This window comes from Tachypleus tridentatus, unplaced genomic scaffold (genome assembly GCF_004210375.1).
Source record: "Tachypleus tridentatus isolate NWPU-2018 unplaced genomic scaffold, ASM421037v1 Hic_cluster_1, whole genome shotgun sequence".
Lineage (NCBI taxonomy): Eukaryota > Metazoa > Arthropoda > Merostomata > Xiphosura > Limulidae > Tachypleus > Tachypleus tridentatus.
The window spans coordinates 31,910,464-31,923,093 of record NW_027467777.1 but is presented as its reverse complement, the minus strand read 5'-3'; the positions used below and the strand labels follow the sequence as shown (position 1 = coordinate 31,923,093).

At 35.0% G+C, this 12,630-nt stretch overlaps 1 protein-coding gene across 2 annotated transcripts in view; it reads right to left on the bottom strand.

Moving 5' to 3' along the window:
- Positions 1–12,025, bottom strand: part of LOC143241904 (QRFP-like peptide receptor) — a 29,737-nt gene extending 17,712 nt beyond the window's left edge. Inside the window, exons 1-2 of one of the 2 annotated variants that reach the window (XM_076485209.1) lie at positions 11,787–12,023; positions 859–1,078 (exon numbers count right to left, since the gene is read on the bottom strand). In XM_076485209.1, the coding sequence (XP_076341324.1) occupies positions 859–1,064 (206 nt within the window). In that variant the 5' untranslated portion in view covers positions 1,065–1,078; positions 11,787–12,023. Of the gene's footprint in view, positions 1–858; positions 1,079–11,786 lie in introns of both variants that reach the window. The other variant, XM_076485210.1, reaches the window with a different exon arrangement.
- Positions 12,026–12,630: the final 605 nt, after the last annotated feature.

Here is a 12,630-nt window from a genome sequence, read left to right as displayed (position 1 = left end):
CAAAACATGCTCGCCCTCCCAGCCGTGGGGGCGTTATAATGTGACGGTCAATCCCACTATTCGTTGGTAAAAGAGTAGCCCAAGAGTTGGCGGTGGGTGGTGATGACTAGCTGCCTTCCCTCTAGTTTTACACTGCTAAATTAGGGACGGCTAGCACAGATAGCCCTCGAGTAGCTTTGTGCGAAATTCCAAAACAAACAAACAAGCAGACAATAGTTTATATAAGAGATTTGCTTCATAAGTTAGAGAAATTCAAACGGTAAATTATCCTATTTTTATAATATTACTAAAGCTATTTTTTATTTATTAAATGAACAAGAGCCAGTCTTCTCTACACTTGTTTATCAAAGTTGATTTGACGCTACGTGTTGAACTAAAAGTAAACACTGTTTTTGACACCAACGGCAGTGGGCGGTGCGACATCTGTCTCGCTTGGAAATTACGTGATGGACGTTCATTCAAACGTCTTTTGTCGTTCGGCCAAAAAGTTAATCTGATAGTTTCTTCCTACTGATGAAGTTTATAATATAATTGATCAATCTGAAACCTACAAAAATAAATCATTAAACTATAAATAAAACACAATGTTTTACTTGTTTTATTTATTTCACTAGTAGAAGTAACCGAACAAAAACTGGCACTCCTTAAAGAACGACCTAAATAAATCGATTTTAATAGTTTCAAGTTACCAAAAGTAACTTATTTTCTCTGTAAAGAACCATTTAAAAATAACTCATAAGAAAGCTAATTGGCATAATTATCCATTACAACAAGGGAACATTTTAAAGAACAAATAAAAAAACAATGAACAAATCTGACTGGATCTATAGGAATTTTGATAATATATAACAGCTTCACCTGTAAAAAACCAGCAAGGCCACTGTGTTGGCAGAGGTCGCCACTAGGAAACAAACGACGTAAAAAATAATTAAAACCAGATTGGATGTTTTAGTCAGGGTTAGTCTTTCATTGTCGTAGGTTTTCAATACGTTATGCAATTCGGATTCGTTCAATGATCCGGTGAAGTTGAAGGCTAACCGGAGCCATCTTTCATCCAGTGACATCCTAGTTTGAACTACTGCAGAAAAATATAAGTTTTGAAACTAATTAAGATGGAAACGTTTTGTTTTTTTTTAAAGTGAGCTACAAAATAAATATAATATTAGCATAGTTCTGTTATATAACTTTTTCGAGACTCATATGTTAAATGATTAAGTGTACTTACATCTTTAAACATGTGGAAATAATTCTATTAAGAGCGACCTTTGCCTCAGCTTTGCATCAGAAAGATTAAGTAAAGTTCAGTAAATAATTTAGGAAGTAGTATTTTTTATCCATCACTGAGTTTTCAGTAAAGATTTCGAAGTATCGAATATCAATATAAGGTTAAGGATTCATCCTTAAATTGAAGCTTAGTAAAGTTTTGCTTTTTTTGTTTTACCAACCTCTTGAAGAGGCCTCATAATCACATATATTACATACAAAACAAAGAACAATCAAATACACAGTTGAATGCACCGAGTACTGTCTGTAATCGCTCATATTAAAGGGCACGCAATAATGTGACGTTGTGAACAAGGACGTATAAGTTTGCAATAAAATTGAAAGAAAGAATTGACATCGTTACGAATAACATACCTGGAATAATCAAAAGTTATTTTTTCTTTACTGGCTCTTATAAAATGACAACAGATTTAAATGAATATTTTTGGCTAAACAAATTTTTCTAACAGTCATAATACAATATTTAGCTAATATAATCAAAACATACACTGTAGACTGTCATCTTTTCTTAATCCTTCTAGGAAGCCCTGTACAAGAAGTCGTCGTGTTTGATTCATTGGTACTGATGTTTGAATGATAAAGGATATAGTGTTAATGTTCATAAGGGTTGAACCATTGGACATAATCAATATAAATGTCTCACTGTTTCAGTTTCCTTACCACAAAGTATACATGAGCTAGTACGTATCATGTTTTTGCATATGAACAAGTTTACTGTTCGTCATTAAAGCATTGTGATAAAATAAATAATCCACATCAGCAAAGACAAAGCCTTTAAATGGGTGATAAGTATATTTATGTATTTTTTTTTCAGTTAGTATCTATTAAAATATCTTTCCGAGCAGTAATTTCTTCAGTAGTGGGGATGGAGTTCTGTTATATTAACTTAACCAGTGTTTTAACAGGAAGGTCATTTAAGTGGATAACATCTTCACCATCTGAATCAAACATCTCAAAAATAAATTGTGTCGTACCTGTAACTGTGGGAATCTCTCTTTCAGCCAAGTCTTTCCATTCTTCTATCACATAACTTTTCGTAATACTATCTGACTTGAACAGGTATCACACTTTCTGATACATCCTGACATAACTCGATAATAGTTTTTAAGGGAACCCAACGAGGGACAAATTCGTAAGTGATGTCCCTTAAGCGAATTAGTCCCGCGCTAATAAAGTTTTTATTATAGAATGTGCTTAATCCCATAGTGGGAACAAAAACATTGAGAAACAGTGGTTTCCGGAAAACAATTTCTGTGTTATTTTGGAAGATTCGACGACACCTAACGAGCGTTTTACAAAACTAATACTTCATAATAAAGTGTAGGAACATTCATCATGTGTCATGTCACAATACCACACACCGTGTCCAAGATTTAAATCACCATACTTGCGTAAAAGATGGGCAAAGAGAATAAACAGAGATGGAAATGTGTCATAATCTGAAGAACCATTTTAACCTAATCACCGCCTTTTTCATCTTAACGTCTGTTAAATTGAGACCACCTTTGTCTTTCGAACATACCAAAATTTCATAACACACTTTATGTACTCCACCATATAAACCGTAAAATATCGTGTTTAATTGTCAGATAAACCCTATTTTCCATCGCCAAGCCCACCAGGCAATACCAAATAGTACTGGAAGCTCACGAGTTCACAAATATAACTTTGCCTTTGCTATTGTTATGTTAGTACTAATACATTCACCGATCAAAAATAACTTAAATAATGCACCGTAGCAAAATAACGTTTTGTTATGGTGTGAACGTCTTTACAAGTTATGGAATCATAATTATAATTAATTATATTTGTCATAAAACATTAGGTTAGGCCTATTGTATTTTTGACACTACATTCTTAATCTAGTCCATTAGGGATTTCCAAGAATTAGAAAAAATATGTCATAATGGTATTTCAACCACACAATATTCGCTGTATCAACTGTGCTCTAAGCCTAACAATAATTTCTTAATTTCATGGCAGTTCATTCCACATTAGATTTATTACTAATTGCACTTATTCAAGTTTCAGTCACTTAACTGTTCCACCTATTACCTTCTTACTCTTGACGAAGGGGTGCCTGTATAGTCGAAAGCTTGGGTGTAAATTTTGAATAACATTCACACACACACACACACACACTGACAGATTAATTAAACAGTTTTGTGACTTTTCTATTTACAAAAGTGGGTGACATAATGAAAAAAGCTTTGAATTAGATATATCAAGAGAAGAAAACAACGTAGATAACAACTATTGAGAGTTAAGGTCGACTTATTTCAATATCTGTGTCTTTCGTAACATGCGATAGAAACGTTTCTCTCCCGTTACTTGATTGTTTCTAGCTTAAGAAGAAAAGATTGTTACTGTTTCATGTAGCAGCAATTTCTACAGAACTGTTTAAAAATAGATCGTTTATTAAACTGAATCTTATAAATAGATAAGTTTGATTTGTTGTTGTTGCCTAAGACGTAGTAGTGCTTTTAAAACCCATTTCTAGAGAAAATTATATATTTAAAAACGGCTGTTATGGATAGAAAAAGCACAGTAGAGGAACGAACAAACAACACTGACAAACACAACACCAACATTATTTATTACATACAATGTGATAACTGCCACGACTTCTATATTGGAGAAACAAGAAGAAAAATGGAAACCAGATTCACAGAACACAAAAAGTCACCTTCACACGTTTTCGAACACTGCAAGTCAAATAAACACAACATAACCATAGAAAACACTCAAATACTAAATAAAGAAACAAATATAAACAAACACAAAATTAAAGAAGCCTTACTTATACAACAACTCAAGCCCAAAATAAACCAATACAAAGAAACACCTTTATACCTATATTAATAAATATAATCAAACATCTAAGTACGCCCTCTACATTCCTACACTCAGTTACACAACTCCCTTCAAACATGTGGTCAGCTATCGGTCAGTTACCTCTTTCTTTCTTTGTGAACCTGACGATGACCGAAGAAGGTCGAAACGTTGTTCGCTCCTCTACATATTGCTTTCTCTATGCATACCAACCGTTTTTACATACACAACGAAACGGGTAAGTTCAGCTTTATCCACCTGACGTCACTGTATACGCCTAGCGGTAGTTTCTTTAAACGCATTAATTATTTTATCCATAAACAAATTTGTAATTAATTTAGCACACTTAAACGTTTTACAAAGGAAATTTAAAACAGAACAATTACATAATATATTCTTTATATAAATATATCATTTGCTGAAACACATGGTCATAACGCATGTCTCCAGGTGGATCTGCGGTAAGTCTTTAGATCACAAGTCTTAAACCCAGGGATCTGTTCCCCGCGGTGGACACAGTGTATGTACCCCATGCTGTAGTTTCACCATTAAGGCCTTCATCACAACACTAAAAATCTGATTTCGATACTTGATGTATAGCTTCGCACTCGAAAACGAAGAAACAGTTACCGTAGTATTATTTAAACTGTGTTGTACCTTATACTATTGAATTCTGGTCTTTAAAAACTGAAAACAAGGTTATATCGACAATAATTTTGTACTTGTGAGTTTCGAGCTCGTGCGATGAAGGAAACAGGAGCAGAAAACAAACTCGCCACGTGAAGTACGAGGAGAGATTCTCATCTCAGAACAAATGTTACTCTCACTTTACGAGAACTTACGAAACGATTTACAAGGTGTTTAATTGAAGACACCTAATATGTTGTTGTGGGACACATTTACCCAATTAGCTATCGACACTCTGTGCGTCGTGGGTAACTGACCTCAAGTCTATAAATTTAACCGCTGACCTACAGGGAAAAAATAGATAAATTAAATAAGGAATAATAATAATAATAAAAGGAAGTAAAAACTATTAACCTGAACGCAACTGATAAACAAAAACTGAAGGAAGTGATAAATCAGTTCCCCCGGTGGCTCAGCGGTAACTCTTAGGGAGTTTAATGCTAAAATTTGGGTTTTGATACCCGCGGTAAACATAACACGGACATCCCAATATGTAATTTTGCTCTTAAAAACAAAAAAAAAAAAGACAGAAAAATTGCCCATGAGATTGGTGTATTTATAGTTAGGACTAATCAACAAACACATTGCTGTATCTATAGTTAGGACTAATCAACAAACACATAGCTATATTTATAGTTAGGACTAAACAACAAACACATTGCTGTATTTATAGTTAAGACTAATCAATAAACACATTGCTATATTTATAGTTAGGACTGAACAACAAACACATAGCTGTATTTATAGTTAGAACTAAACAACAAACACATTGCTGTATCTATAGTTAGGACTAAACAACAAACGCATTGCTGTATTTATAGTTAGGACTAAACAACAAACACATTGCTGTATTTATAGTTAGGACTAAACAACAAACGCATTGCTGTATCTATAGTTAGGACTAAACAACAAACACATTGCTGTATCTATAGTTAGGACTAAACAACAAATACATTGCTGTATCTATAGTTAGGACTAAACAACAAACACATTGCTGTATCTATAGTTAGGACTAAACAACAAACACATTGCTGTATCTATAGTTAGGACTAATCAACAAACACATTGCTGTATCTATAGTTAGGACTAAACAACAAACACATTGCTGTATCTATAGTTAGGACTAAACCACAAACACATTGCTGTATCTATAGTTAGGACTAAACAACAAACACATTGTTGTATCTATAGTTAGGACTAAACAACAAACACATTGCTGTATCTATAGTTAGGACTAAACAACAAACACATTGCTGTATCTATAGTTAGGACTAAAAAACAAACACTGCTGTATCTATAGTTAGGACTAAACAACAAACACATTGCTGTATCTATAGTTAGGACTAAACAACAAACACATTGCTGTATCTATAGTTAGGACTAAACAACAAACCCATTGCTGTATCTATAGTTAGGACTAAACAACAAACACATTGCCTTTTTCCCTTTTGTTCTCTTACATTGACAAATTCCAGAAGTCTTTGAGATCTGTCTTGCTCGGAAGACTAAAACATTTTTCAACATTCCTACCGACAGTTTTAAACCCACTTTGTACGTAGAAGGTAAAAACCTAAAACTTTCTTGTAAAGTAGTGAAGATGTTATAACATAAACAGAAGATCAGTAGAGTTCTCTTTTTCAACCCGTTGATTTTTTTTTTTTTTTAATTTCGCACAAAGCTACTCGAGGGCTATCTGTGCTAGCCGTCTCTAATTTAGCAGTGTAAGACTAGAGGGAAGGCAGCTAGTCATCACCACCCACCGCCAACTCTTGGGCTACTCTTTTATCAACGAATAGTGGGATTAACCGTAACATTATAACGCCCACACAGTTGAAAGGGTTCAACCCGTTGACTCCAAAATAATAAAAATAACTTAAAGACACCTTTTCTTTTCTCTCTAAATTTTGGCCAAATTCAAAAAACAACAAAAATAAAACTCTTACTTTGACACATTCTTTGTATCGAGATTTTTGTCCGAAAATCTACCGACACAAAACTAATACATGGAGGCTATCTCAATCAAGCATAGCGCCCGCCCCGTTGCTTCTTGAACGCGATCCGTGCATCAGGGCAGTGGATGTGTTATAGGAGTGACAGATCAATATCTCTTTTTGGTGAAACACGTGCGTCCCGAGAGTTGACGTATATAGCTGTCTACCTTCTAGCACATCAGCTGAAAATTAAAGACAGCTGCGTGCAGGTAACCCTTTCTGTAGATTTGCCCGAAATTCTGGAACATTTATATCAGAACAACGAGATCTCACCTGACGTCCTTGAATACTTATCATTAAAGCAATAAATCAATATAAAAATACTATTTTGGATCCATGTTTCTCGAGAAGGTACAGGTGGTGTTTATTATTTCTACAGATATGTAGTTGTTAAATGATGTTTTACTAGGAACCGCTAGGGGGCTACCTATTTACCTGAGTTGGCAGACTACTTGACTTGTTAAAAAGTGTTTTACTAAGAACCGCTAGGGGGCTACCTATTTACCTGAGTTAATAGACTACTTGACTTGTTAAAAAGTGTTTTACTAAGAACCGCTTGGGGGATACCTATTTACCTGAGTTGGCAGACTACTTGACCTGTTAAAAAGTGTTTTACTAAGAACCGCTAGGGGGCTACCTATTTACCATAGTTGGTAGACTACTTGACCTGTTAAAAAGTGTTTTACTAAGAACCGCTAGGGGGCTACCTATTTACCTGAGTTGGTAGACTACTTCACTTGTTAAAGTGTTTTACTAAGAACCGCTTGGGAGATACCTATTTACCTGAGTTGGCAGACTACTTGACCTGTTAAAAAGTGTTTTACTAAGAACCGCTAGGGGGCTACCTATTTACCTGAGTTGGCAGACTACTTGACTTGTTAAAAAGTGTTTTACTAAGAACCGCTTGGGGGATACCTATTTACCTTAGTTGGTAGACTACTTGACCTGTTAAAAAGTGTTTTACTAAGAACCGCTAGGGGGCTACCTATTTACCTGAGTTGGTAGACTACTTGACTTGTTAAAGTGTTTTCCTAAGAACCACTAGGGGGCTACCTATTTACCTGAGTTGGTAGACTACTTCACTTGTTAAAAAGTGTTTTACTAAGAACCGCTAGGTGCTATCTCTTTAGCTGAGTTGAGCACTCATCAGGCGTATGATTGGTCTTGAGTTTAACTCCGAGTTAAGAAACTACGTTATGAGAAAACTACGACAGCGATATCCTCACGTTCAAACTGTACAGAAGTAAAAATCAGTTAGGAGGAAAACTAGGGGTAAAGCCCGTATTCTTTATCATGTCCAAGTTACTTTCACTAATCGACGATGAATTACTTCGAAAGATCCATACACTTGTAACAGAAAGCCAGTGTTAACGATGAGGTTGAAAACTGGTACAACTAATCAACCGAATGATGAAAACCCACTGAGAAAAATGGGTTTAGACTACACTCTCACAGTTATTAATGACAGAACCTTCGGAGTGTTACAAAGTCTGTGATACATCTGGATTCTTAGAATAAAACTAGAGTTACATTAAAAGAAAAAAAAAGCAGATTACCGAAATATCTGACTATGGAAATCAGATACCGACTTTAACCTGAAGACTAGAGTGGTGCTGTTCCGAAATATTTACGCCATCTCATTAGGAACAGAGATAACACTACATTAGGAACAGAGATAACACTACATTAGCGTTACGTGTCCTCCAAAAAGCAGCGAAATTACTGACATTATCTTGAAAATTACAGCATATTTCAGGATAACGGTAGCGCACATATATATATATAATTTTTAAGGAAACCAAATTATTTCCGACAGACACGGTAGGAATATTGATGGCCTACTGAGGAGGAAAAGAGATCAAAACGGAAGCCTTCAGTCTTCGACGATACAAGAAACACGTTAAAAAAAAATCACTAAACAACGATTCTGAATGGCACAAATGTGACACCGTATTGTAGGTAGTCATAGAGAACTAGAAAGTTCTTCTAAGCAGGATGATATCAGTATGGTGTTACAGTTGGGAAACCATGTAAATTCACAGACAACATTTAAAGTCATAATCATGCTAGTTACAGCTACCACTACCCAAACAGCTTTTACACACTACCAAAAATCAATCATATTTCGAATAACAGTGATTCGGAAAAACATTATTTATTTATATACCATTTCAAGAAGAAAAATGAACACAGTACATGACAACAACAGCAACAGTCATTTTTGTTTTACAGAATTTTCCAAAGAGTATTGTTGTAAAGGTATGATATTGCGCCTAAATATTTAACCATTTATTTACTTTAGTTAACATTCAGAAAACATTTTCCAGTTAGTTGTTGTTTTGTATACAACAGAAGTTATAACTTTCCAATTCTGCCTTACTGTCTTTTTTCCTCCTATAAGTAACTCGTTTGATACGTTGAATGTATGGTATATAACTATACCATTCTTATATCTGAATTTATCGTATGTTTTATACCTGCTTTTGTGATATACAGATCTTAATTTTGTTTCTTGTAGTGGCAGCAACATGTGGTCCAGAAAGTCGTTGAGATTGTTTGGTTGTAAATTATTTTGTTTTCTGTAGTAGATAACGTCTATTCTGCCTGAGAGGATGTTGCAGCGACACACATCATCTGAATTGACAGGATTGATGAGTGTAACGTACTTTGCTGGCTAAGTTTACGTTGTTTGAAAGATGACTAGTTCTATAAGAAAACAACGGTCACAAAGTGGTGCTGTCGTCTGGATAAAGAAAGCGAGTTTACCTGTTGAATTAAGATGTTTTCAACTTTTTTTTTTTTTTTCTCGCAAGCATAGTTATCAGAAAATACAGAATTATTCCACATGAAATATTTTGAAAAATCCCCTGTTATTCTGCTGACCTATCCTATGGGAAGTAAGTGTTATTTGAAAATACCATTCTTATCAAAAAACAACAATCCACAGTTCGTCACTGCCTCACGTAGACTTACACGACAATGTCTCTAACTAAACGTTTAAATACGACAAACCTGCTTTGATGAGCAATCGAATTACAAAGTAATTACAAAGTAGGCCCAACCTTATCAGGTGTAATTTGAATTAGAGCCCAAAACACTTCTGAAAGAGAGGATACCCAATCGATGACCTTAAAAAACAGAATGGTCAAGGGCTTTTAGTGGTTTGACCGTCACATAAAATTAATATGAATTATTTTATTGAATATTTTAGCGAGTTTTGTGGTCGAAGTTATTACATAATTCTTAGTTGAAAATAAAAAAAGTAAGATATGATTAAAATTATTCAGACAAAGCGATTTATAAGCCATCTATTAATGTTGACGAGAGATTACCTTTATAACCAATGCAATGGTATAAAACGTTTGAACTAGGGGTTCCTAACGCAGACCCATCTGAGTACCAAGATAATTTTTTGCGACCAAGACTCGTTTTGGAAAGGAGAGGTTACTATTCTCATATGTTAAGCCTTATAAAACTCTGCTGTTTTGTTTTTTTTTGTTTTCCATTATTTTGTAAATAGTTTTAAAATAACAATACGTTTGACTATGTCTTCTGTGTACCTCACTTTCGAAACCATTGGTCTGAGCTAACGAGACAATGGAGCTCCTTAGGCCTAACGGAAGTGATGTCTTTCTGGTTGGCCAACGGTAGCTTTACGTACTTATAACGTTCAATATCTGAGGCTCAATTCCTGTAGTGGACAGAATATAGACAGCTCATTTTGTGTTCTTTTACAGTGAAAAATAGCATTAAAATATTATTACAGTTAAAACTTGTCTGGTTCTCTTTTCATACGGCTTAAATTTACATATTTAGAATCACAGGTGTAAAATTACAGATCCATCTTTTATTTGTGAGATGTTAATTTTCATGGTAATAAGATGGGCTGAACTAGCCAAAAGTATACATCTCTAACACCACTTGAAAGTTCTAGAAAAATGTTTAGTGTTTGGTTTAGTTTGTTTTGAATTTCGCGCAAAGCTACACGAGGGTTATCTGCGCTAGCCGTCACTATCACTAATTTTGCAGCGTAAGACTAGAGGGAAGGCAGGTAGTCATCACCACCCACCGCCAACTCTTGGGCTACTCTTTTACCAACGAATAGTGGGATTGGCCATAACATTATGACGCCCCCACGGCTGAAAGGGTGAGCATGTTTGATGTGAAGGGGATTCGAACCCGCGACCCTCAATTAAGAGTCTAGTGCCTTAACCACCTGGGCATGCCGGACCGTTTGGTTTAGAGCAAAGCCACATTGCGTTATCTGCTGTGTCCATTGCGAGGAATCGAACTCCGAATTTAAGCATTATACAGAAAAAAAAAACACCTACCAATCTATGAAATAGCGAACACTCAAACTTAAAACAATAAATCAACCTATTGAAATGTTTTCTTTCTGTTCATATGTATTTGAAACTTGCTTCAAAAATAATGTAGTCTCAATACAGTTAGACTGAAACATAGGGCGAAAGTCGATAAAAAATATTTATTTTTAATAACAGCCGTAAGGCAGAACACAGACAGCCAACTATGCAGCTTCGTGTTTAACAAATATACGATTGTTTACTGAGCAGGTTAGTCTAAATTTTCTGGCCTGGCCTGCGTAGGCGTAAGGCGTGCGACTGTAATCCCAGCCGTATAATGACGGTCAATCCCACTATTCGTTGGTAAAAGAGTAGCCCAGAGTTGGCGGTGGGTGGTGATGACTAGTTGCCTTCCCTCTAGTCTTACACTGCTAAATTAGGGACGGCTAGCACAGATAGCCCTCGAGTAGCTTTGTGCGAAATTCCCAAACAAACAAACTAAATTTTCTAAAACATCTCAAAAACCCGATCAAAATGCTGATGTCAGAAAAACTATATAATTTGTAATACACGTATACAAGGAAACCACAAGTATAGATAGAATCAACTGTTACATGTCATGGTTTACGACATACGAGGTAGTACTATTGGACAACCGAACCTTTGACGAGAGGAAAACCGAACTTACCAAGTTTTCCGGAACTTTCCTAAATTTCCACTAGTTTTCGATCGTCTTCAAAAACAGGTCAGCCTCGTCTGACTTATAACGACACTGCATTCCTACGTGCTCTCTGCCGCCACAGTTTGCCACGTGATATGAACCGCGCAGATGGCAGGTTGTCAGGAGATCGTGTTATATGCGACCGCGCATCATTGGCACGTTCTCGTGTCGTTTCCTCTTGTTAGTTAGTGTCAAGACGTAAGTTTACACGAATTCACTGCCACCTTGTTGTTCTTGTTGAACGAAAAAAAAAAATCAAACAATAAAAACATTAATAATTGCAGCTAGGGATAACTTAACTTAAGTCTGCTGTTAACCAAACTTAGTAATTCAGTGCGGATAACAAACTGTTGAAGGAACAAGAAATCTCTGTCGGTGTTTGGGTAAGAAAAGTTCATACCCTGGAGGGTCAGGTTCTCTATGACCTCTTCCTCTTCCCCGCACTTATGCTCTTGACGGATTGGTATTTATAATTGTAGAACTAAATATTATTTTGATCCTTTTCAGGGCAATGCCCATGTATTGTGGTTCATATATAGTGATTATTTTATTCTATTAGCAGAATGTCAAGTTTGTTGGTGGCATTTTTTTATTATTATTTAATATATGTATATATTTATTCTTTTTATTATTTAATATATATACATATTTATTATTATTATTATATATATATATATTTATTATTTTTTATTATTATTTAATATATATATATTTATTTATTTTTATTATTTAATATATGTATATATATTTTTTATTTATTTATTTTTATATTTAAAATATAAGTTAACTGGGGAGAGATATTTAGGGCTAG